Source organism: Macaca fascicularis, chromosome 11 (assembly GCF_037993035.2).
Source record: "Macaca fascicularis isolate 582-1 chromosome 11, T2T-MFA8v1.1".
Lineage (NCBI taxonomy): Eukaryota > Metazoa > Chordata > Mammalia > Primates > Cercopithecidae > Macaca > Macaca fascicularis.
In genome coordinates, this window is record NC_088385.1 from 63,866,020 (window position 1) to 63,888,315 (window position 22,296).

Here is a 22,296-nt window from a genome sequence, read left to right on the forward strand (position 1 = left end):
TGCAATGGTGTGATCTCGGCTCACTGCAACCTCCGCCTCCAGGCTCAAGCAGTTCTCGTGCCTCAGCCTCCTGAGTAACTGGGATCACAGGCACATGCCACCACACCCAGCTAATTTTTGTATTTTTTGTAGACACAGGGTTTTACCATGTTGCCCAGGCTGAGCAGTTGATATTTGTCTCTTTTTTTTTTTTTTAAAAAAACGGAGTCTCGCTCTGTTGCCCAGGCTGGAGTGCAGTGGCGCGATCCCGGCTCACTGCAAGCTCCACTTCCCGTGTTCACACCATTCTCTTGCCCCATCCTCCCAAGTAGCTGGGACTACAGGCACCTGCCACCACGCCCGGCTAATTTTTTTGTATTTTCAGTAGAGATGGGGTTTTACCATGTTAGCCAGGATGGTCTCGATCTCCTGACCTCGTGATCCACCCACCTCGGCCTCCCAAAGTGCTGGGATTACAGGTGTGAGCGACCGCGCCCAGCCGATATTTGTCTCTCTACGTCTGAACAAAATGAAACTCATCAACCCATGGACCTGTAAAGATGACACCTTAACACATTACTTCTAGCAATGGAAAGGGTGATGATGTTCCATTTCACTGTATTGGCTAACTCCTAGCAACCCAATGATAGGCCAACCTAATGTGGGAATTTCATTACTGTCAATATTGTTCAAATAAGAAAAAACAAAAATCATAATTCACATTAAAGTATTTTTTAAACTATCCAAGCAGGCAACAGCCAAGCCATAAAGATCCTGGAAATGGGAATGGCAGTACTTAATAGTTATTATAAAACCCAAGCAGGATAGGTATGAGCCGTGTCATTCTACACACTAGCCTTGGAACCTACCTGCTCAGCAAGTCTCCACAAAAAAATAGCATAAGTCCAAGAAGGAAAACAAGAAAGAGTTTGGGATCAAATCCTGAAATAAATAAAGATTTTTGCTTAATAAGGGAACAAAACAGCTTAAGGCATTATAGAATAAAAGACAATGTTGGCACTATTGGTCAGCTACAGTAAAAATAAATGCGAACAGCCCACCTAAAAAGCATTTAAATTCCACCTAAAGCCTGGGCACCCTTCCAGTGTATAATTAAGTTTCTGTCTAACCTGTATTTGCCTGATGATCTTACTTTTATTTCGGCTAAGGTTAAAAGAAACTCAAGCTTCGTTTTGGACAAAGCTAGACACAGTACCATCAGCAATTCATGCAATCACCCACTAGGGGTCTCTATCATTCTGGCTTTCAAGCTTTAAGTCACTCACAGTCATGGAACTCAGATTTGCCCAGAACTCCCAGAACTGTGGGTCAGGGCCTTGTGTTGTTCTCTAACTGGCCGCTTTTCTTGCCCAACAATACCACCTACTTCCCTTTGCTACAGAGCACTGTGCTGGAAAAGCCTACACGCAAATACATCTCACTCAGGACCAGGGGGCCCTTGCAAAGGCCCCTCAGTGGCATACCAGATACTCCCACAGCTTTTACATTCAACAGCTCTACGGGAGGCCCACAAACAGAACAGGAGCAGCAGGAATCAGTAAATGTAGAAGGAATGTCAAAAAACCAGCCAACCCTACATAACCAAAGAACCCTAAGACAAATGGAAGGGCACAACCTATTTCATACTAAACCTAGAAACATTTCTACTACTTACAACATCCCAGGACCCTGTGTAGTAACCAAGGGGAAACAAAGTCAGAGAGAATTCAAGAGGATCCACCTCCTCTGAAACTTTCTCAGTCATCTTCAGAAAAGAGAAAACTTCTCCCAGTTCCACTGAGTAAGTTTTAAACTGCAGTGGTCTTCATCTTTATTTATAGTTCCATGAATACACTTTTTACTTGTGAATGATTAATATTCAGTTTTACCTTTCTTCAATTTTTATTAACCATTCATGTCTTTAAATATAGGCATGTACACATCGGATAGTTACCTTTGTCTAGAAGTGTCCAGAAGGCAGAACACATCTATCTGATTTACTCTTAAGAGTATTTGGCATATATGCTCAGGGCCATTAGCAGCACATTGTAATTATGAATAAAAGTCTTCACAGTTCCAGGTAAGGAAGTACTCAGAATTTCCTGAGGTGGAGTTTCAATTCTAGGCCTAAAGTGTCTGATATGGGGTGAAGTCTCCATGAACTGTTTGGAGCAGTGGTATACTCAGGGTTATAATCAGAACCCAACTGGAGATGTCCTGGGCTGACTTCTCAGTCTCACTAATTATACCCTTCAGAACTCAGTCCTTATCACTACAGAATCCATCAGAAAAACAGAGGTGAGACTTACTCCGGATGACAATGACACTGTACTTGGTGTCCTTCTCTATAATTTCAACTTTGAGGCAGGTTTTCGTGCTGTATAGACCCACGTTAACATAGGTGTCATTCAATTTCTCCTTTAAAAAGGAGGAAAAAAAGTTCCAGATACTAAACTGCTCTAGCTCCTTCAGTTTATCCTCATTCTCCACCTGCGTGACTCGAATCAATTTGGAACTATTTACTCGGATCTGTAACACAAATAAAATCAGGATGAGAAAAAAGTAAGTAGGAATTTTAATTTTTCACAAATACAATTTTTTTAAAACCCTCAGAGTAAACAACTAAATCAGTAATAGTGTCAGTTTTCCACAAGGCTTATCAGAAATATAGAAATACAGAGGCTAAAACATAATTGGGCAAGTAACACTGCACATGTTAGAGAGACAGCTGTTAGAATACCTTCTTGTTAACACGACCTGAATCTACTATTAGGTCGTTCTGACCTAGAACATAGAACATAGAGGAAAAAAGGCTTCCAAGCTGAAAGAGTTATCGATACAGCTATTTATTAGAGATCAAACAAAGCAAAGGTCTATAATATTAAGAAAATTGCCAGGCATAAACTGCCCCAGAAGACTAAAAACGTTTTCCATAATGACAGGCTGAGTTCAATCCATTGTCACAAGTCACTGATTATGAGTAAATGTTGGTTATAATGTGCCCCAGATGGAGTATCACTTTTTTATCAGATAATTTTTTTTTTTTTTGAGACGGAGTCTTGCTCTGTCGCCCAGGCTGGAGTACAGTGGCATGACCTCGGCTCACTGCAACCTCCGCCTCCTGGGTTCAAGTGATTCTTCTGCCTCAGCCTCCTGAGTAGCTGGGACTACAGGGTGCATGCCACCACCCTCGGCTAATTTTTGTATTTTTAGTAGAGACAGGGTTTCACCATATTGGCCAGGCTGGTTTCGAACTCCTGACCTCAAGTGATTCACCCGCCTCAGCTTCCCAAAGTGCTGGGATTATAGGCATGAGCCACCGTGCCCAGCTTATCAGACTTTTTTTTTTAATAATTTTTTTAAAAAATCCACAAGTCAGTCAGGCACGGCCCCCAGCTACTCAGGAAGCGGAGGTTGCAGCGAGCTGAGGTCGTGCCACTGCACTCCAGCCTGGGTGACAGAGCAAGACACCGTCTGAAAAAAAAAAAAATCCACAAGTCCACCCTATGTTTTTGATGTGAACAACAAATGCCCTTATCAGTAACTATGCTTATAACAACTACGACAGGCCGGGCGCGGTGGCTCAAGCCTGTAATCCCAGCACTTTGGGAGGCCGAGACGGGTGGATCACGAGGCCAGGAGATCGAGAGACGATCCCGGCTAACACGGTGAAACCCCGTCTCTACTAAAAAATACAAAAAAACTAGCCGGGCGAGGTGGCGGGCGCCTGTAGTCCCAGCTACTCGGGAGGCTGAGGCAGGAGAACGGCGTAAACCCGGGAGGCGGAGCTTGCAGTGAGCTGAGATCCGGCCACTGCACTCCAGCCTGGGTGACAGAGCAAGACTCCGTCTCAAAACAAACAAACAAACAAACAAAAAAAACAACTACGACATTTCTGAAAGGACTCATTTTGTTCAATCACTGTTACTGCCAGACACTACTGTTTGCCAGGTGACTTAACAGTGTTATGAAACAAATGAGACCAAAGTCATTCTTCAGCTCTGGGGGTTTATGAAATACCTCATGTAGAATCAGAATAGGAACAGCGGGGCAAAAGAGTTTACATCCTGACAGGCACATAAGTTTCCAGCCCAAAGAAGGCATAAGGCCTTTAAAAAGAAAGAGGAGGGCTGGGTGTGATGGCTCATGCCTATAATCCCAACACTTTGGGAGGCCGAGGCGGGCAGATCACTTGAGGTCAGGAGTTTCAGAGCAGCCTGGCCAACATGATGAAACCCCATCTCTGCAAAAAATACAAAAAAATTGGCCAGGTGTGGTGGCATATGCCTGTAATCCAAGCTACTCGGGAGGCTGAGGCAGGAGAATCGCTTGAGCCCGGGAGGCGGAGATTGCAGTGAGCCAAGATGGTGCCACTGCACTCCAGCCTGGGCAACAGAGGGAGACTGCCTCAAAAAATAAAAAATAAAAATAAAAAAAGCAAGAGGGGTGTGTGTGTGTGCACACATACTTACTGCAAAATGAAGGACAAGAAAATGAAGCAGTTTCTTTGGGAAAAGGAAAGGAAGTTTACCCTGGAATACTGTAATCTACTTGAGGGAGCAGAGGGGAATACAAAGTAGGCATAAATGCTTATTGATGAAAACACAACTCAGGATAATCTCAACCCTAACAAGTTTGTTAACATTTTTTTTTAAGTATGTGAAAGGGAGACAAGTGTCAAAATACTCATTAATCACCGACAGACAGAAATTTACAGAAGCTGCCCCTGCCAGAGGATTCCAAGTTATTACCTGTATCCGTGTCCATATATCATGCCATTTTGGAATAAGCACATTTGTGTAACAGAATTGTTGGCTGGCACGCTTTTCACAAACTTGGGAATCCTGAAGCATGACCACATTTACATCAATTTCAGCTTTATGCAAAGAAAGGAAACAAGAATTAAACATAACAAGCTAATAACTATAACTCATTTCATGAAAAAGAGTAAACTAACCACTTTCCTAAACTTTGGGTTAAAACATTAGCCAGACTGAGAAATAAGGGAAAAAACTGAGAAGAAAGAACAACTAAGGCAGAGTCTTATTTCTGTTGTTTAATTATTTAAATATTACACAGTCATTCAGTCAGACAAGTAATAATAAAAACTACTATTAGGTACCTATTAAGACAGTATGCTGCCAGGAGCAGTGGCACATGCCTATAATCCCAGCACTTTGGGAGGCCGAAGTGGGCGGATCACCTGAGGTCAGAAGTTTGAGACCAGCCTGACCAATATGAAGAAACCCCGTCTCTACTAAAATACAAAAACATTAGCCAGGCATGGTGGCACATGCCTCTAATCCCAGCTACTCAGGAGGCTGAGGCAGGAGTATCGCTTGAACTTGGGAGGCAGAGATTTCGGTGAGCGGAGATCATGCCATTGCACCCCAGACTGGGCAACAAGAGCAAAATTCTGTCTCAAATAAATAAATAAATAAATAAATAAATAAATAAATAAGACAGTATGCTGTCTCATTTAATGCTCCCAACAATGCTATGAGGTAAGCACTCATAATCCCTATTTCGTAAATGAGGAACGGATGTTTAAGAAAGATTAATTTGCTCCAAAATCACACAAGTAGTAAATAGCCTATCTGAGATTCACCCCCAGGTCTGACTATGGTCTAGATATACTTCCTGTCCTATAAAGGACTAGTTAAAGTAAGCTAAAATACTCCATCTGTTGATTTTCTCTATCCCTTTCCTGAGTGGAACAGAATTGGCAAGTTTTTTCTTTTTTTTGAGACAGGGTCTGGCTCTGCTGCTCAGGCTGGAGTACAGTAATGTGATCATAGCTCATTGCAGCCTCAAACTCTTGGGCTCAAACAATCCTCCCACTTTAGCCTCCCAAGCAGCCAAGACTACAGGTACACGCCACCACACCCAGCTAGTTTTTTTTTAGAGAGACAAGGTCTTACTATGTTGCCCAGGCTGGTCTTGAACTCCTGGCTTAAAGCAATCCTCCCACACTGGCCTCCCAAAGCACCCACACTGGCCTCCCAAAGCACTGGGATTACAGATCTGCCACCACACCCAGCGAGCATTTTTTTTTTTTTCAGACAGCGTCTCCCTCTGTCACCCAGGCTGGAATACAGTGGTGCAATCTTGGCTCATTGCAACCTCTGCCTCCCAGGTTCTATCGATTCTCCCACCTTAGCCTCCTGAGTAGCTGGGATTACAGGCATGAGCCACCTCAACTGGCTAACTTTTTTTTTGTATTTTTGTAGTAGAGATGGAGTTTCACCATGTTGGCCAGACTGATCTAGAACTCCTGGCCTCAACTGATCCACCCACCTCAGCCTGCCAAAGTGCTGGGATTACAGGCGTGAGCCACCACGCCCAGCCAGCAATATTTTTAATATATAGTACTTTAGGAGGATACTAAAAGATTTCAAGGTTGTTTCCTTCCAGCTGTTTTGTCTCACTTCAAGTTTTAAGAGCAGGCAATGATTATATGCAGTCCCTCTGATATACCAAAACAGAAGATTCTCCTCTCAATTTCTATTTAGTATCAGCTAATTCAAGGTTTAAAAGTGACCACTGTCCAGCCGGGCATGGTGGCTCACACCTGAAATCCCAGCACTTTGGGAGGCCAAGGCAGGCGGATCACTTGAGGTCAGGAGTTCGAAACCAGCCTGGCCAACATGGTGAAACCCCGTCTCTACTACAAATACAAAAAACTCAGCTGGGCGTGGTGGCGGGCGCCTGTAATCCCAGCTTCTCGGGAGGCAGAGGCAGGAGAATCACTTCAACCTGGGAGGGGAAGACTGCAACTGCAGTGAGCAAAGATTGCGCCTCTGCACTCCAGCCTGGGTGACAGAGCATGACTACGTCTCAAAAAAATAAATTAAATAAATAAATAAATAAAAAGTTGGGGCCAGGCATGGTGGTTCACGCCTGTAGTCCCAGCACTTTGGGAAGTCAAGGTGAGGGGATTGCTTGACCTCAGGAGTTTGAGACCAGCCTGGCCAACATGACGAAACCCCATCTCTACAAAAAGAAAAAAGAAAAAAAATATATGGCCAGGCATGGTGGCTCACACCTGTAATCCCAGCAGTTTGGGAGGCTGAGGCAGGCAGATCACTTGAGGTCAGGAGTTTGAGACAAGCCTGGCCAACATGGCGAAATCCCGACTCTACTAAAAATACAAAAAAATTACCCGGGCATGGTGGCGCACACCTGTAATCCCAGCTACTCGGAAGGGTGAGGTAGGAGAATCACTTGAATCTAGGTGGCCGAGATGGCGCCACCGCACTCCAGCCTGGGCGACAGAACAAGACTCCATCTCAAACAATTAATAAATAATAAAAATTTAGGCCGGGCGCGGTGGCTCAAGCCTGTAATCCCAGCACTTTGGGAGGCCGAGACGGGCAGATCACGAGGTCAGGAGATCGAGACCATCCTGGCTAACACGGTGAAACCCCGTCTCTACTAAAAAAATACAAAAAACTAGCCGGGCGAGGTGGCGGGCGCCTGTAGTCCCAGCTACTCGGGAGGCTGAGGCAGGAGAATGGCGTGAACCCGGGAGGCGGAGCTTGCAGTGAGCTGAGATCTGGCCACTGCACTCCAGCCTGGGCAAAAGAGCGAGACTCCATCTCAAAAAAAAAAAAAAAAAAAATAATAATAATAATAATAATAATAAAAATTTATACACAAAGATGTTCACAAACTTACAACACTGAAAAACTAGAAATACCACAAATATCCAATCAACAGTACAAACCACCAATATCCAACCAAATGTTTAATCCAGAAACATTAATAATGATTTTTATCAGGCAGATGACACATGCCTGTAGTCCCAGCTACTTGGGGAGACCGAGATGGGAAGTTACAGTGAGCTATGATTGTGCACTGCATTCTAGCCTGGATGTCACAGCAAAACCATGTCACTAAAAAATAATAAATGAAGGCCAGGCGTGGTGGCTCACACCTGTAATCCCAGTACTTTGGGAGGCTGAGGCGGCTGGACCACCTGAGGTCAGGAGTTTGAGGCCAAGCTAGTCAACACAGTGAAACCCCATCTCTACTAAAAATACAAAATTAGCTGAGTGTGGCTGGGCGTGGTGGCTCATGCCTGTAATCCCAGCACTTTGGGAGGCTGAAGTGGGCGGATCACAAGGTCAGGAGTTTGAGACCAGTCTGGCCAGCCTGGTAAAACCCCATCTGTACCAAAAACACAAAAATTTAGCTGGGCATGGTGGCGTGCACCTATAATCCTAGTTACTCGGGAGGCAGAGGGAGGAGAACTGCTTGAACCCTGGAGGCTGAGGTTGCAGTGAGCCGAGACTGTGCCATTGCACTCCAGTCTGGGCAACAAGGGCAAAACTCTGTCTAAAAAAAAAAAAAATTAGCCAAGTATGGTGGCACACACCTGTAGTCCCAGCTACTTGGGAAGCTGAAATGGGAGAATGGCTTGAAACCAGAATCAAGACTGCACCACTGCACTCCGGCCTGGGCGAGACAGAGCAAGACTATGTCTCAGGGGAAAAAAAAGAGAAAAAATTAAATGAAGATTTGCCCATATATTGGAATGTAATACAAGTAAGACAACATTTATAAAGAATTTTAATGCCAGGTGTAGGGGCTCACGCCTGTAATCCCAGCACTTTGGGAGGCCAAGGCAGGCGAATCATCTGAGGTCAGGAGTTCGAGAACAGCCTGGCCAACATGGTGAAACCCCCATCTCTACTAAAAATACAAAAAAAAATTAGCCGGGCGTGGTGGCGGGCGCCTGTAATCCCAGCTACTCAGGAGGCTGAGGCAGGAAAATCGTTTAAACTCAGGAGGCGGAGGTTAAAGTGAGCTGAGATTGCACCATTGCACTCCAGCCTGGGCAACAAGAGCAAAACTCCATCTCAAAAAAACAAACAAACAAAAAAAACCAACCAACCAAACAACAAACAAACAAAAAACAAAGAATTTTAAATTACATGGGAAAATTATTGTACTACAAAATCAAACGATAAAACTATCTCTGGTAACAACTGGCAGCCTCCAGGGAAGAGAACTAGAGTACTGACTGGATACAAATTATCAATTCATAAAAAATTAAAAATATGTGGAAAAAGATCAGAAGAAAATGTGCTTTTTAAAATAGATTGCTTCTGAATGGATTAACAGTGAGGTTTCTGCCTACTTCTTTATACTTAATTGTACCTTGCCAAATCATCTAAAATAAACATGCATTATTGTGGCCGGGCACAGTGGTTCATGCCTGTAATCCCAGCACTTTAGGAGGCCGAGGCGGCCGGGCGTGGTGGCGGGCGCCTGTAGTCCCAGCTACTAGGGAGAATGGGGCAGGAAAATGGCATGAACCCGGGAGGTGGAGCTTGCAGTGAGCGGAGATCGTGCTACTGCACTCCAGCCTGGGTGACAAAGCGAGATTCCGTCTCAAAATAAACAAACAAACAAACAAACATGCCTTATTTTTACAGATCAAATTTCTTTTTTTTTTTTTGAGTCAGAGTTTCACTCTTGTTGCCCAGGCTATAGTCCAATGGCGTGATCTCGGCTCACCACAACCCCTGCCTCCCAGTTTCAAGTGATTCTCCTGCCTCAGCCTTCCTGAATAGCTGGAATTACAGGTGCGCGCCACGTCCGGCTAATTTTAGATTTTTAGTAGAGACGGGGTTTTTCCATGTTGGTCAGGCTGGTCTCGAACTCAACCTCAGATGATTCGCCCGCCTTGGCCTCCCAAAGTGCTGGGATTACAGGCGTGAGCCACCGCGCCCAGCTACAATCAAATTTTTCAAAATTTCCAGTGAGGGCCGGGCGCGGTGGCTCAAGCCTGTAATCCCAGCACTTTGGGAGGCCGAGACGGGCGGATCACAAGGTCAGGAGATCGAGACCATCCTGGCTAACACGGCGAAACCCCGTCTCTACTAAAAACACAAAAAATTAGCCGGGCGAGGTGGCGGCGCCTGTGGTCCCAGCTACTCGGGAGGCTGAGGCAGGAGAATGGCGGGAACCCGGGAGGCGGAGCTTGCAGTGAGCTGAGATCTGGCCACTGCACTCCAGCCTGGGCAACAGAGCGAGACTCCATCTCAAAAAAAAAAAAAAAAAAAAAAAAAAAAAAATTTCCAGTGAGAAGGAACTCTCTACATTTTGAAGTACTCCATTCTAACTTTAGGTAACGTCTGAGTTTTAGAAAGTTCTTGTCTAATTCCATGATTGCTCTTCCTAGCTGCCACCAGTATCAGGCAGCACTGAACAAATGTAACCCCCTGAGTTTACTCTTCTCCAAGCCAAGAAGTCTCTGTTCCTCTCCTCATTTAAGAAACTTAGAGAGAGACTGCTAATTGAGTGCTTACTATGTAGGAGCATTTTTGCCTCTATTTTCTCTTTTCTTCACAACTCACTACCCCATTTATTAAGAAGTTTATTCACATCATGGCCCTTCGAATGCTATCCTGGGCCCTCTTCTAAGGATGCTGAGACCACCTTAAAGCTGTAAGGATAATCATCAAGTGGCAGCATGAGATAGGCAGGAACCAAAGGGAGAGGTGAAAAAGAGCATGGCCAAATGTGGTGGCTCACTACTGTAATCCCAGCACTTTGGGAGGCCGAGGCAGGTGAATTACCTGAGGTCAGGAGTTAGAGACCAGGCTGGCTGGCTAACATGGTGAAACCCCGTTTCTACTAAAAATACAAAAAATTAGCTGGCCGTGATGGCGTGCGTGCCTGTAATCTCAGCTACTTCGGAGGCTGAGGCAGGAGAATCGCTTGAACCCGGTAAGTGGAGGTTGCAGTGAGCCGAGATCGGGCCACTGCACTCTAGCTTGGGCAACAAGACAGAAATTCCTCCGTCTCAACAACAACAAAAAAAGCCGGGCACGGTGGCTCACGCCTGTAATACCAGCACTTTGGGAGGCCCAGGCAGGTGGATCACGAGGTCAAGAGATCAAGACCATCCTGGCCAACACGGTGAAACCCCGTCTCTACTAAATACAAAAATTAGCTGGGTGTGGTGGCACACGCCTGTAGCTCCAGCTACTCGGAAGGCTGAGGCAGGAGACTTGCTTGAACCCGGGAGGTGGAGGTTGCAGTGAGCCGAGATCCTGCCACTGCACTCCAGTCTGGCGACAGAGCGAACTCCATCTCAGGAAAAAAAAAAAAAAAAAAAAAAAAAAAAAGATGGTAATGTGTGTTTATGAGATACTATTATCTTTATTCTCTTGAGCATCAACTTCCTCCAGTGGATTCTAGAAAACGTCACGTATTTTTCTGTTTTGAATTTAATGATAAGGGGGTAGAAGGAGGTTTTCAGAAACACATTCTAAATTTTCTGGATTGGAGCAGAAGAGTTTCCTTTCCAGTCCAAACTTCATTATCCAGCAGCAGGTACCAAATAAGTGGAATATAATGTAAGTGGAAAGTGGAATAACTTATAATTCACTTATAAGTGGAAAGTGGAATAACTCCAGTTCCGTTCTACAGGGCTGTTAAGAGTCAAGATCTTGGAAGGGCGCAGCGCCTCACGCCTGTAATCCCAGCACTTTGGGAGGCCAAGGCGGATGGATCACGAGGTTCAGGAATTCAAGACCACTCTGGCCAACGTGGTGAAACCCCGTTTCTACTAAAAATACAAAAATTAGCCGGGCGCGGTGGCGGGCGCCTGTAATCCCAGCTACTCGGGAGGCTGAAGCAGAATTGCTTGAACCCGGGAGGCGGAGGTTGCAGTGAGCGAGATCGCACCACTGCACTCCAGCCTGGGTGACAGAGCAAGACGCCATTTGCGGGCGGGTGGGGGGTGGGGGAAGGAGTCAAAGTTTTACATGAGAAGATAGTAAAGATCACTGCATTTAGGTCAACCACATTCGTTCTGCCACCCGTGCCCTGCGTCCTGACAGAGCATAAGCTCAGATGGTGTTTGCTAATTTGCCGAATGAATGAGATGGTCCTTTACCCGCGGCAGCTCTGCCTGCCCAGAATGGTCCCCTGGTTTTCTCTTTTAACCAAGAAACTCGAGGAGGCCTCTGCGGCGCGACAGAGCCCCCAGGATCGCTTCTCAATGAGTCTAGGCCTCCCTTCCTGTCTCCGCCAAAGGGCTTCAGGCTCCTCCCCACTCTGGGAAGCTGCCCCAGCCCGCTCCAGGGCCCAGACCCTCAGCCCCGACGCCCACTAGCCCGCCAAGTTTCTTCCACCACATTACGCCGGCGCCCCTCGGTAGAGCCACCGTGGCCCGTCTGCAGAATAACGGCCCGCGCCCTCCAGACAATCCCTTTTCCAAAAATAACCCCCTCGGCACCCGCCCCCTTGGCAGCTGCTGCCCGGGCGGTACCTGTGCCGTAGACCAAGCAGCCGGAGAGGATCAAGAGTAGCCGCACTGTCCTACCGCCCCCGACACCCCAGCCCCAGGGCCCGGGACCAACTGCCGGCGAGACCGCCACTTTCATTCCTCCCGCCATGGTTGCCTCAAGCCGCCTCCTCCTCACGTGCCTTACCCCAGCAACTAACTCTGAACGGGCAGCACCAGCAGCCTATCCTCTACGAAACCCGCCCCTATCAACCAATCGAATGGGCAGCGCTTCGAGCACCCGGCTCTCCAAGGGTCCTACGAGTCCCGCCCCTTAGCAACTGAAGAGAGAGGGCGGGAAAAGCAGCTGTCAGCCTATTAGAAAATGGGTTCTCACCCTAGCAGTGGCGACAGGAAGATCCCACCCCGCTAACAACACGCTTCCGTCTTCAGTTTATTTACAACTGGTGTGATTGATGGTAAGCTTAACCAATAGAAAATCGGAATGGGAGAGGCCTTCTTGACCAAACTCGGTATTATCATCGAAGCTGTTTGAAGTTCCTTCGCTTTTCTTTCGGTTACTTTTTATCACGACCTTTCTGTTATGAGACGCCTACAATTGAGATCGCTTTATGAGTAGGGTCCTGATAGGCCATTTTTTAAAGTCGACTGACAAAAGTGTGGTTCTCCAAAATCCTAAAGGATTTAAAATAGAAGTCACAAAAAAGTGTGTTGTCAATATTTTATAAGCATAAACATTAGCTTTTAAAAATGTATTCATAGGATTTTTATTTTTGGAAGTAAAATTAATGTTAGGATTAAGAAAGATTTATTTATTCCTCTTATCATCTTGTGAGACAAATATAATTCTCTCCATTTAAGAAGCCAAAGCCAAGACAGCCACAGGAACCTGCCCAAGATTTCATAGTTCATCTGGTCTGTGGTCCCAACCTAAATCCTACTGACCCCAAAGCCTGAGTTATTTATACAGATTAGCTGCTTCCCATTCAATGATTTAACACAGGTCCCAGCAGAGAGCCAGGTGTTCCGAAACTCTTAGTAGAAATTGAAACCTTTTTTTAAGAGGATCCGATGGTGGTGGGTAGGAAAACTACAGATGATAAAGCCAAATGAATTGAAGAATTCAAGGAAGGGGGTATCTTCTGGGGAAGGCTCAAGCTTTCAAAACAATTTTTTTTTTTTTAATATTTTTAGAGACAGGGTCTCTCTGTGACACCCAAGCTGGAGTACAACAGCACCATCACAGCTCAGTGTAACCTTGAATTCCTGGACTTAAACCATCTTCCTACCTCAGCTTCCTAGATAGGTTGGGCTACAGGGATGCACCACCATGCCCGGCTATTTGTTTGTTTCATTGTTGTTGTTGTTGTTGTTGAGACAAGGTCTCCTTCTGTAACCCACCTGGAGTGCAGTGGCGTAACCACAGCTCACTGCAGCCTCGAACTCCCAGGATCAAGCAATCCTCCCACTTCAGTCTCCCAAGTGGCTGGGACTACAGGCATGAGCCACTATGTCTGGCTTAATTTTTTAAATTATTTTTTGTAGAGACTGTATCTAGCTATGTTGCCCAGGCTGACCTCAAACTCCTGGCCTCAAGTGATTCTCCCACCTTGGCCTCCCAAATTACTGAAATTACAGGCGTAAGCCACTGCACCTGGTCTAAAACAAGGAATTTTTTAAAAGTCAAAATGGGCCAGGCACAGTGGCTCAGCTCCGTAATGCTAACACTTTGGGAGGCCAACACAGGCGGATCACCTGAGGTCAGGAGTTCAAGACCAGCCTGGCCAACATGGCAAAACCCTGTCTCTACTACAAATACAAAAATTAGCCAGGCGTGGTGGTAGGCACCTGTTACCCCTGCTACTCGGGAGGCTGAGGCAGGAGAATCCCTTGAACTTAGGAGGCGGAGATTGCAGTGAGCCAAGATCACCCCATTGCACTCCAGCCTAGGTGACAGAGCAAGACTCTGTCTCAAAAAAAAAAAAAAAAAAAAAAAGTCAAAATGGGCTGGGCATGGTGGCTCATCCCAGCACTTTTGGGAGGTTGAGGTGGGAGAATCACTTGAGGCCAGGAGTTCAAGAACAGCCTGGCCAACACAGCAAAACCCTATCCCTACCAAAAATACAAATATTAGCCCAGCATGGTGGCAGGTTCCTGTAATCCCAGCTACTTACAAGTCTGAGACAGGAGAATTGCTTGAGCCCAGGACGCACAGGTTGCAGTGAGCCGAGATCACACCACTTCACTCCAGCCTGGGCAACAGAGCGAGCCTCTCTCTCAAAAAAAAAAAAAAAAAAAAAAAAGGAGGCTGAGCGCCTGTAATCCCAGCACTTTGGGAGGCCAAGGCGGGCGAATCACGAGATCAGGAGTTCAAGACCAACCTGGTCACCATGGTGAAACCCTGTCTCTACTAAAAATACAAAAAATTAGCTGGGCATAGGGGCGGGCACCTGTTATCCCAGCTACTCGGGAGGCTGAGGCAGGAGAATCACTTGAACCTGGGAGGCGGAGGTTGCAGCAGTGAGCCAAGATCAGTGCCACTCCACTCCAGCCTGGTGACAGAGTAAGACTGAGTCTAAAACAACAACAACAACAACAAAAATAAGGCCGGGTGTGGTGGCTCAAGCCTGTAATCCCAGCACTTTGGGAGGCCAAGACGGGCGGATCATGAGGTCAGGAGATCGAGACCATCCTGGCTAACATGGTGAAACCCCGTCTCTACTAAAAAAAAACACAAAAAACTAGCCGGGCGTGGTGGCGGGCGCCTGTAGTCCCACCTACCCGGGAGGCTGAGGCAGGAGAATGGCGTAAACTCGGGAGGCGGAGCTTGCAGTGAGCTGAGATCCGGCCACTGCACTCCAGCCCGGGCGACAGAGCGAGACTCCGTCTCAAAAAAATAAATAAATAAATAAATAAAAATAAAAATAAAAAAGGAAATCTGAATAAACTGTAGACTTTAGTTAATAATAATTTTCAATACTGTTTCATTAATGGTGGCAAATGTACCATACTAATGTCAGATAATAATTGGGGAAATTGAATGTAGGGTATATAGGAATTCACCATATTATCTTTTCAATTTTTCTATACATGTAATGTTTCTAAGTTGGCTAGGCTCAGTGGTTCACACCTGTGATCCCAGCACTTTAGGAGACCGAGGCTGAGGATGGCTTGAGCCCAGGAGTTCAAGACCAGCCTGGGCAACATAGTAGGACTCTGTCTTTACAAAAATACAAAAATTAGCCAAGTGTGTTGGCACGCGCCTATAGTCCCAGCTGCTCAGCAGGCTGAGATGGGAGGATCACTTGAGTCTGGGAGGTTGAGCCTCCTGTGAGCCATGACCATGCCTCTGCAGTCCACCCTGGGTGACAGAGTAAGACCCTGTTGCTAAAAAAAAATGAATAAATTGGCCAGGCGCAGTGGCTCACGCCTATAATCCCAACGTCTTGGGAGGCTGAGGCAGGTGGATCACTTGAGCCTAGGAGTCTGAGACCAGCCTGGGCAACATAGTGAAATGAAACCCTGTCTCTACAAAGAATACAAAAAAAAAAAAAAAAGAAAAAAATTAGCTGGGTGTGGTGGCATGCACCTGTGGTCCCAGCTACTTGAGAGGCTGACGTGGGAGAATTGCCTGAGCCTGGGAAGTCAAGACTGCAACGAGCTGTGATTGCACCACTGTGCAGCCTGTAATCCCAGCACTTTGGGAGGCCAAGGGTGACAGAGTGAGACCTTGTCTCAAAATAAATAAAATAAAGCCTACTAAAAATATATATGTATAGATATGTATGTGTATTTTTTATGTGTAGGTATATATACACATATATAAACACATGCTTCATTTTTTTTTACCAGGCCCCATCCTCACCATTCAGAGCTTGCTCTTTAGTTTTCACTAAAGGCAAATCCAGGGAAACTAATCTCAGAAGATCACTGACCACTGACTATTGAAATATAATGAAGTGTATAGTAATGAGACTGGCTGTCCATAAAAACATTACAACCTATCATCCAAATGAGTGCTGTCACTTCAAAATAGTCATTCAAGAAGCTTTTAGCCTTGTTTTAATGAGGACACTGCTCAAAACAAGAAGAATCTCCTTCAGAGTCTATAACACACAATGCAATGAATATTCATTATCTGCAGGTGGATTGGATTTATGCAAATAGCCAAAAGAACTCAGGCCAACACTGATGAGTAAATGGGGTGGGAAATCTGGATGGTAAATGTGTTTCAAAATTTTTTGGATTTTTGAAAGATAGTATGGTGCATATACAAAATATAAAGCAACAATCCCAACGCATCTGGACAGCACCCAGTAATAAAATAAATTAATATTTATGCAATGACATATATGACTATTCATACCGTGATAAGTGAAAGATGGAAAAGTGAAAACTATGAATAACTTTATGTAAGTTTAGGTCAGGTCCTGCCACAAAATAAATTCAGTTCAGATTAGGTTTGTCAAATACGTTATGAAAAAGATTTTGTTTTTTGTTTTTGTTTTTTTGTTTTTTTGAGACAGAGTTTTGCTCTTATTGTCCAGGCCAGAATTCAATGGCGTGATCTCGGTGATTCTCCTGCCTCAGTCTCCTGAGTAGCTGGGATTACAGGCGCCCACCACCACGCCCAGTTAATTTTTGTTTTATTTCGTTTTGTTTTGTTTTGAGACCAAGTCTCAGTCTGTCACCCAGGCTGGAGTGCAGTGGCGCGATCTCGGCTCGCTGCAACTTCTGCTTCCCAGGTTCAAGCGATTCTCGTGCCTCCGCCTCGGAGTAGCTGGGATTACAGGCACGTGCCACCACGCCCAGGTAATTTTTGTATTTTTAGTAGAGATGGGGTTTCACTATGTTGGCCGGCTTGTCTTGAACTCCCGACCTCCGGTGATCCACCCACCTCAACCTCCCAAAGTGCTAAGATTAAGGGCATAAGCCACCATACCCAGCCAAGCTTTTGGTTTTCATAATTTTTTTTAATTTAGAAATTGTGAATGAAGGATTTGCAGACCATGAATATTTGATGAAGGCAATTCCAGAGTTTTGAGAAGGAGCACTCCATTCCACATACTCAGTCACCCAAGCTAGGAGCCTGAGGGTCATCCTAAACCCTCATTCTCTCCCCTCAACCCTCAGTCAATCAGTCAAGTCCTGTTGATCTTATTTTCTATCTTTTGAATCTGTTCTTCCCCCCATGCCAGTGCCTTGCCATCTTTCAATTGAGAGGGTCCTTCAGTTTTTTTCTAGCTGACCTTCCTACTCTTTTTGCAGCCATAAATCCTTCCTCCACTCTGCTCCTAAGTGCAGATCTGACCATGCCATGAGTCTTTGTTTCCAGAGTCTTTATGGTTCCAGTAACACCACAGGATGAAGTCCAACATGCTTAGTATGATCTAAAACTCAGATGCAAAGACACAAATAGCTATAATAATGTTATTCAATGTTTGTTACCAATCTGTAATGAAACAATTCCAGAGATTAAGTGTAGCCGGGCACGATGGCTCACGCCTGTAATCCCAACACTTTGGGAGGCCGAGGCGAGTGGATCACGAAGTCAGGAGATCGAGACCATCCTGGCTAACACAAAACCCTGCCTCTACTAAAAATTCAAAAAAATTAGCCAGGTGTGGCGGCGTGGTGGGACTACTAGCAGTAGTCTTAGCTACTGGGGCAGCTGAGGCAGGAGAATGGCGTGAACCTAGGAGGCAGAGCTTGCAGTGAGCCGAGATTGCACCACTGCACTCCAGCCTGGGCAACAGAGCGAGACTCTGTCTCAAAAAAAAAAAAAGAAAGAAATTAAGTGTAAGCATTTAGAAAGTTTTATAGGAATTTGACAGAGAAATTTTATATTTATTGAATCTAACAAAATGGTAGTTTGTTTTCTGAATAATTCACTTTTAGTGCATTCTATAAAAGTAGTGGACAATAATAGATTGAAAATGTTTTAAAAATTGGTCCTTAACCATACTTTGAGAAGCACTGGTCCATAATATTTTTAATGTCATGTACTTGTACACCTCTCTAGGCTCATTTCTAACCACCTCCACCCACCACCCAGCAGTAATGAACAACCTTTTATAGTTTCTGAAACGTATCACTCTGTTTCATATCTCCACCTCCATGGAAATGCACTTTCTGGCCTCTCTGACTTGACTTCCCTTCCTCCTGGAAATTTTTTTTTTTTTTTTGAGACTCACTTTTTGCTCTGTGGTGCAGGGATGCAGTAGTGCCATCAAGGCTCACTGCAGCCTTCAACTTCTGGGCTCAAATGTTCCTTCCATCTCAGCCTCCTAAAGTGCTGTGATTACAGGTGTGAGCCACCGCCCTGGCCACTCCTGGAAATCTCAAATTGACTGCATCATCACCTCCTTTGGATGCCTGTCTAAACCAAGGCCCCTCACAACTCCAAGCAGAACAGATCATTCACCCTCTTATACTTCGGTCATTGTTTATACCGCCATTATTGCACTATGTTGTAATTATTTGTTTATAGGTCTATTTCCCTATTAGTCTGTGAGTTCCTTAAAGGCAGTGGTTAGGATTATCTGTCTTTCAGGACTGAAACATTTCTTGTAAAATAACTAACTCGAAGGACAACATTCCTTAGATGATAAATTCTGGCATGTTACTGAAAGAGAAAAAAAGGGATCATTATTTTATATTTTTCTATTACCAGCCAGGATTTCAGCCTACTACCTTTCGCATCTGACTCTGAATTAATTTACCAGAATGGTGGACATTTTAGAAGGCCAAGGAGCCAGACTTGTGGGACTCACTGGAAACTTTACAAGGGAAAGATATATGGAAAACAAATGTCTCCACTTAAACAGTTTTGCCCAGGCTCAGTCCCTTTGGGAGTAAAATCTGTGTCACCTGCCCTTTCAGAGTTGCACAGGCCCGTGAATAGGATCAATTCATTCATTTCAGAGGGTCCACCAGATAACAGGCTGGAGAGCTCCTGGGTTTTGGCTGAAACAAGCAACTATAATTGGAAATGTGTACAAAGAGCAATGAGGAGGCCACCGAGGGGTGGGAGGAATTAATTCTGCCTGAAGGAGTGGAAGGGGTCCAGGAAGGAGAGGGTGAGCCAAACCTTGCTGAGTGAGTCGGATCTGGCCCAGTGGAGACGTTGGGGGAGGAGTGAGCAGAGCAATCTGCTAGATGAAAATCTACACGTGCGTAGGGACGACAGTCTCTGCACTCCTCTTCCGCCCACTTTCCTCCCTTTCCTCGCAATCGTTTCCCCTTTTCTTGGAAAACTAGGACTGAGGATACTGTTTCCCTTCACGGAGGAGACCAGTACAGATAAAGGAAATATTAATCCTTTTCATCACGAGACCAGTTGCTCTGCTCTGTGTGTCTTTGAGAGCACTGGGGATGGAGGGAGCAGGTGAATCAAGCAAAGAAGTGGTCCTTCTTTGAGTGAGCCAAGGGGACATGGGAGAACAGGGCCCATGCAGGAAACAAACGAAATTTTTTGTATTTGTCCCCACTCCCTTTTTGTCACCACTCCCCACCCGGCCCTCCCCCCCAAAAACACACACCTGTCTCTTTATGTTTTTCTATAGTTTCCCATGGTCTCCGTCTTTGTCTTTGCCTCTTTCCCTTTGCTAAAGGCTGGAAATTCCTTGTTCTCAACGGAAGGGAGTAGGAGGGGAGTTGGGGGTGGCAGGAGTGGGCGGGAAGAACAGACATCTCGGCAGCTCTGGCTGCGGGCTGCGGGGGCGCTCTGGGCCTCTGGCGGGCCCTGACAAGTCAACGATTTTTTAAATAGGGGCTCATATACAAACCTAGAGAGAGAGAGAGGGACACAGATATACAAGTGGATGTAAAGAAACATATAAATACATAATCTCAGGTACAGAGACACAAACTGGCAGTAGCGTCTTAAATATGCTTAGCATTCTACAATTTAGAGAGTTTTCCTGTACATTCTCTCATCCGAATCTCACGACAATCTTGAGAAACAAGGACACAAAGACACAAACACCCAGTAGTTTCACTCTCACACACCGGGTCACACCCGGACCCCCGCGGGCTCCCCTAGGGGAGTGGGCAGGCCCCTTCTGCGGAATTTCTCTTCCCTCGTCCCTCTCTGGCCGAGCACCCCCTCTCCCAGGACCGGGGAGTGGAGAACTCAAAATCAGCTCCTCCCTCCTCCTCTTTCCCGGACCAGGACCACGACCCGGGCGACCGGCGCCCAGTAGGTTGCCGCCCACTTGCTCACGCCCTACTCCGCCTCCTCCTTGGGCGGGCGTCTCCCAGATCCCAAGGCTCAGCACCGCCCCAAGGGGGCCGGGGTGGGAGGGAGGGGGGCGCCTCGAGCAGAGGCTGCGTGGGCGGAGGATGTGCGTCACGGGGAGCGTGGGCTGGGGGAGGGAGGGGGCACGTGGAAACCCGGGGCCAGCGGCTGGCAGCCCGGGATCCAAAATAACCTGAGATGGTGGGGGTAGGGAGGGAGGGAAGGGGCGCCCACACCCCGTACGGGGTCGGGAGTGTCCCCTAGGCGAGCCCGTCTAGCCGCGCCCTCCAGTTGCGGGGCGGAGGATTGGGAGACGGGACTCTGCTCGTTCCCACCACCCCCACTGTGTTTGGCGCTTAATAGGATGAAGAAGGGGACCTGAGCAACTGAAATCCCCCCACCAACAACGCGCTCATTCTCCCCGGACCCCACAAGGCGGAAAGGTCTCCTCTCTAGGCCAGAATGTAGAACCAGCCCCAGCCCACGGCCTCCACGCCCCAGCCCCTCAGAAGTGCGGACAGAGGAGAGGGGCGGGGCGGGGCTCAGGTTTCGGACTAGGGGAAACCTCACCTGTGGCCAGTCCGCTGGCTTCCCTTTGTCCCCCACCAGCCCCCCTTTCCCTGGGGCTTAGAGCCTTTGGGCCGGGCCCTCAGAGCCCCCGCCTCCCCCAACAGCCCTCCCAGCCGTGGGCGGGAGTGCAATGCGAACCAGATGGGGCTAGGAGAAACCAAAGGGGGAGACGGTGGTGGGTTGCAGGGGGTGGGGGACTAAGCTCCTTCAAGGCGCTCCTCCCTCCAGCTCCGCCGCAGGAAGTCACGTCGGAGGCTCCCGACCTCTTATCTTCCACTTGACTCTCGGACGAGGTCCCTAATAGACGGCCCCAGGAAGAGTATCGTCTTTGTCTCAGCCTTGCCACACAAAATTCCCAAGCAGGGCCTCATCCTCAGCAAACAGAGGACAAGTGGAGGAATCCCTGCCTGACCTACGCGCTGACAAAACCCGATGCGTCCAATCAACACGCGCACCTAAGTGGTGGCATGCAGCATAACCCCCCCATCCCTGTTTCCCAAACTTTTCCAGGCTAGCATGGAGGCCTCGGTTTCTGAAAGCTGCCCCCTCAGATTACTCCACTGGGGGGCTGGGGAGGGGCGCGGGGATATCTAGGGGATCCCTGCAGAACCCCACGCTCTCAGGCCTGCCTTAAGTGCACACATATTATGGGAGTCAGATGCACACGCAGGAGGAGCCGCACACCCCAGCCTTCGCGAACTTTTCCCGACTGACTCCTAACATTCACAGGTCCAGCACCACAAGGCCTGAGTGTGGGCAACGGGCGTCCCCGTCGTTGTTTAGGTGCGTGTGCACGTCCGTGCGCTTCTTTGTGTACTTGTGCGTGGTTGTGAAACTCCTCTCAACTCGGAGGAGTGGGGGAGACTAGGAATGTCGCCGGCGGGGCGCTCACGTGGGTACGTGGGCGCCAAGAGGGCCGGCTGTGCATCCGGCGTGGGCGGCACAGAGCGACCTCGCCCCGCCCGCTGCGTCCCCAAGCCCGCCCTCCACAGCCGGGCCTCGGTCACCTCGGTCCCCAATTCGGCGCCTCGGCTCTGAATCCCCGCCCCCGCCTCCTGCTCCACACCCCCTCCCCCCAGTCTCCGCCTCTCCCAGTCTCTAAGCCGCGGCGTCTCCGCGGCCGAGAGGCCCTGGTGCCCGCCCCCCGGCCCCCGCCCCCACCCCCGCCCCCGGCTCTGCCCACGCCCTCCGCCCGCCAGCCCGGCAGCCAGCGCAGCGCCGGGCCTCGCTCCCCGTGCGTCCTGCG

The 22,296-nt window shown here is 47.4% G+C and overlaps 1 protein-coding gene and 1 long non-coding RNA gene across 11 annotated transcripts in view; one reads left to right on the forward strand and one right to left on the reverse strand.

The window, feature by feature from the left end:
• Positions 1 to 20,025, reverse strand: part of NEMP1 (nuclear envelope integral membrane protein 1) — a 37,198-nt gene extending 17,173 nt beyond the window's left edge. For 5 of the 10 annotated variants that reach the window (XR_010579462.2, XR_012420368.1, XR_012420367.1 and 2 more), the window contains exons 1-4: positions 19,783 to 20,025; positions 4,731 to 4,855; positions 2,289 to 2,508; positions 849 to 921 (exon numbers count right to left, since the gene is read on the reverse strand). Coding sequence is in view for 5 of the 10 variants with exons in the window: in XM_065524433.2 (XP_065380505.1) it covers positions 849 to 921; positions 2,289 to 2,508; positions 4,731 to 4,855; positions 19,783 to 19,933 (569 nt within the window). In the remaining 5 variants the exon portion in view is untranslated. Of the gene's footprint in view, positions 1 to 848; positions 922 to 1,933; positions 2,509 to 4,730; positions 4,856 to 12,265; positions 12,402 to 19,782 lie in introns of those variants that run through there. The other 5 variants (XM_074007232.1, XM_065524432.2, XM_074007233.1 and 2 more) reach the window with 4 other exon arrangements.
• LOC141408066 (uncharacterized) lies at positions 19,471 to 21,417 on the forward strand. The gene is made up of 3 exons (XR_012420369.1): positions 19,471 to 19,628; positions 20,844 to 20,923; positions 21,279 to 21,417. It is a non-coding gene; the product is annotated as an uncharacterized lncRNA (long non-coding RNA).
• The last annotated feature ends 879 nt before the right edge of the window (positions 21,418 to 22,296 follow it).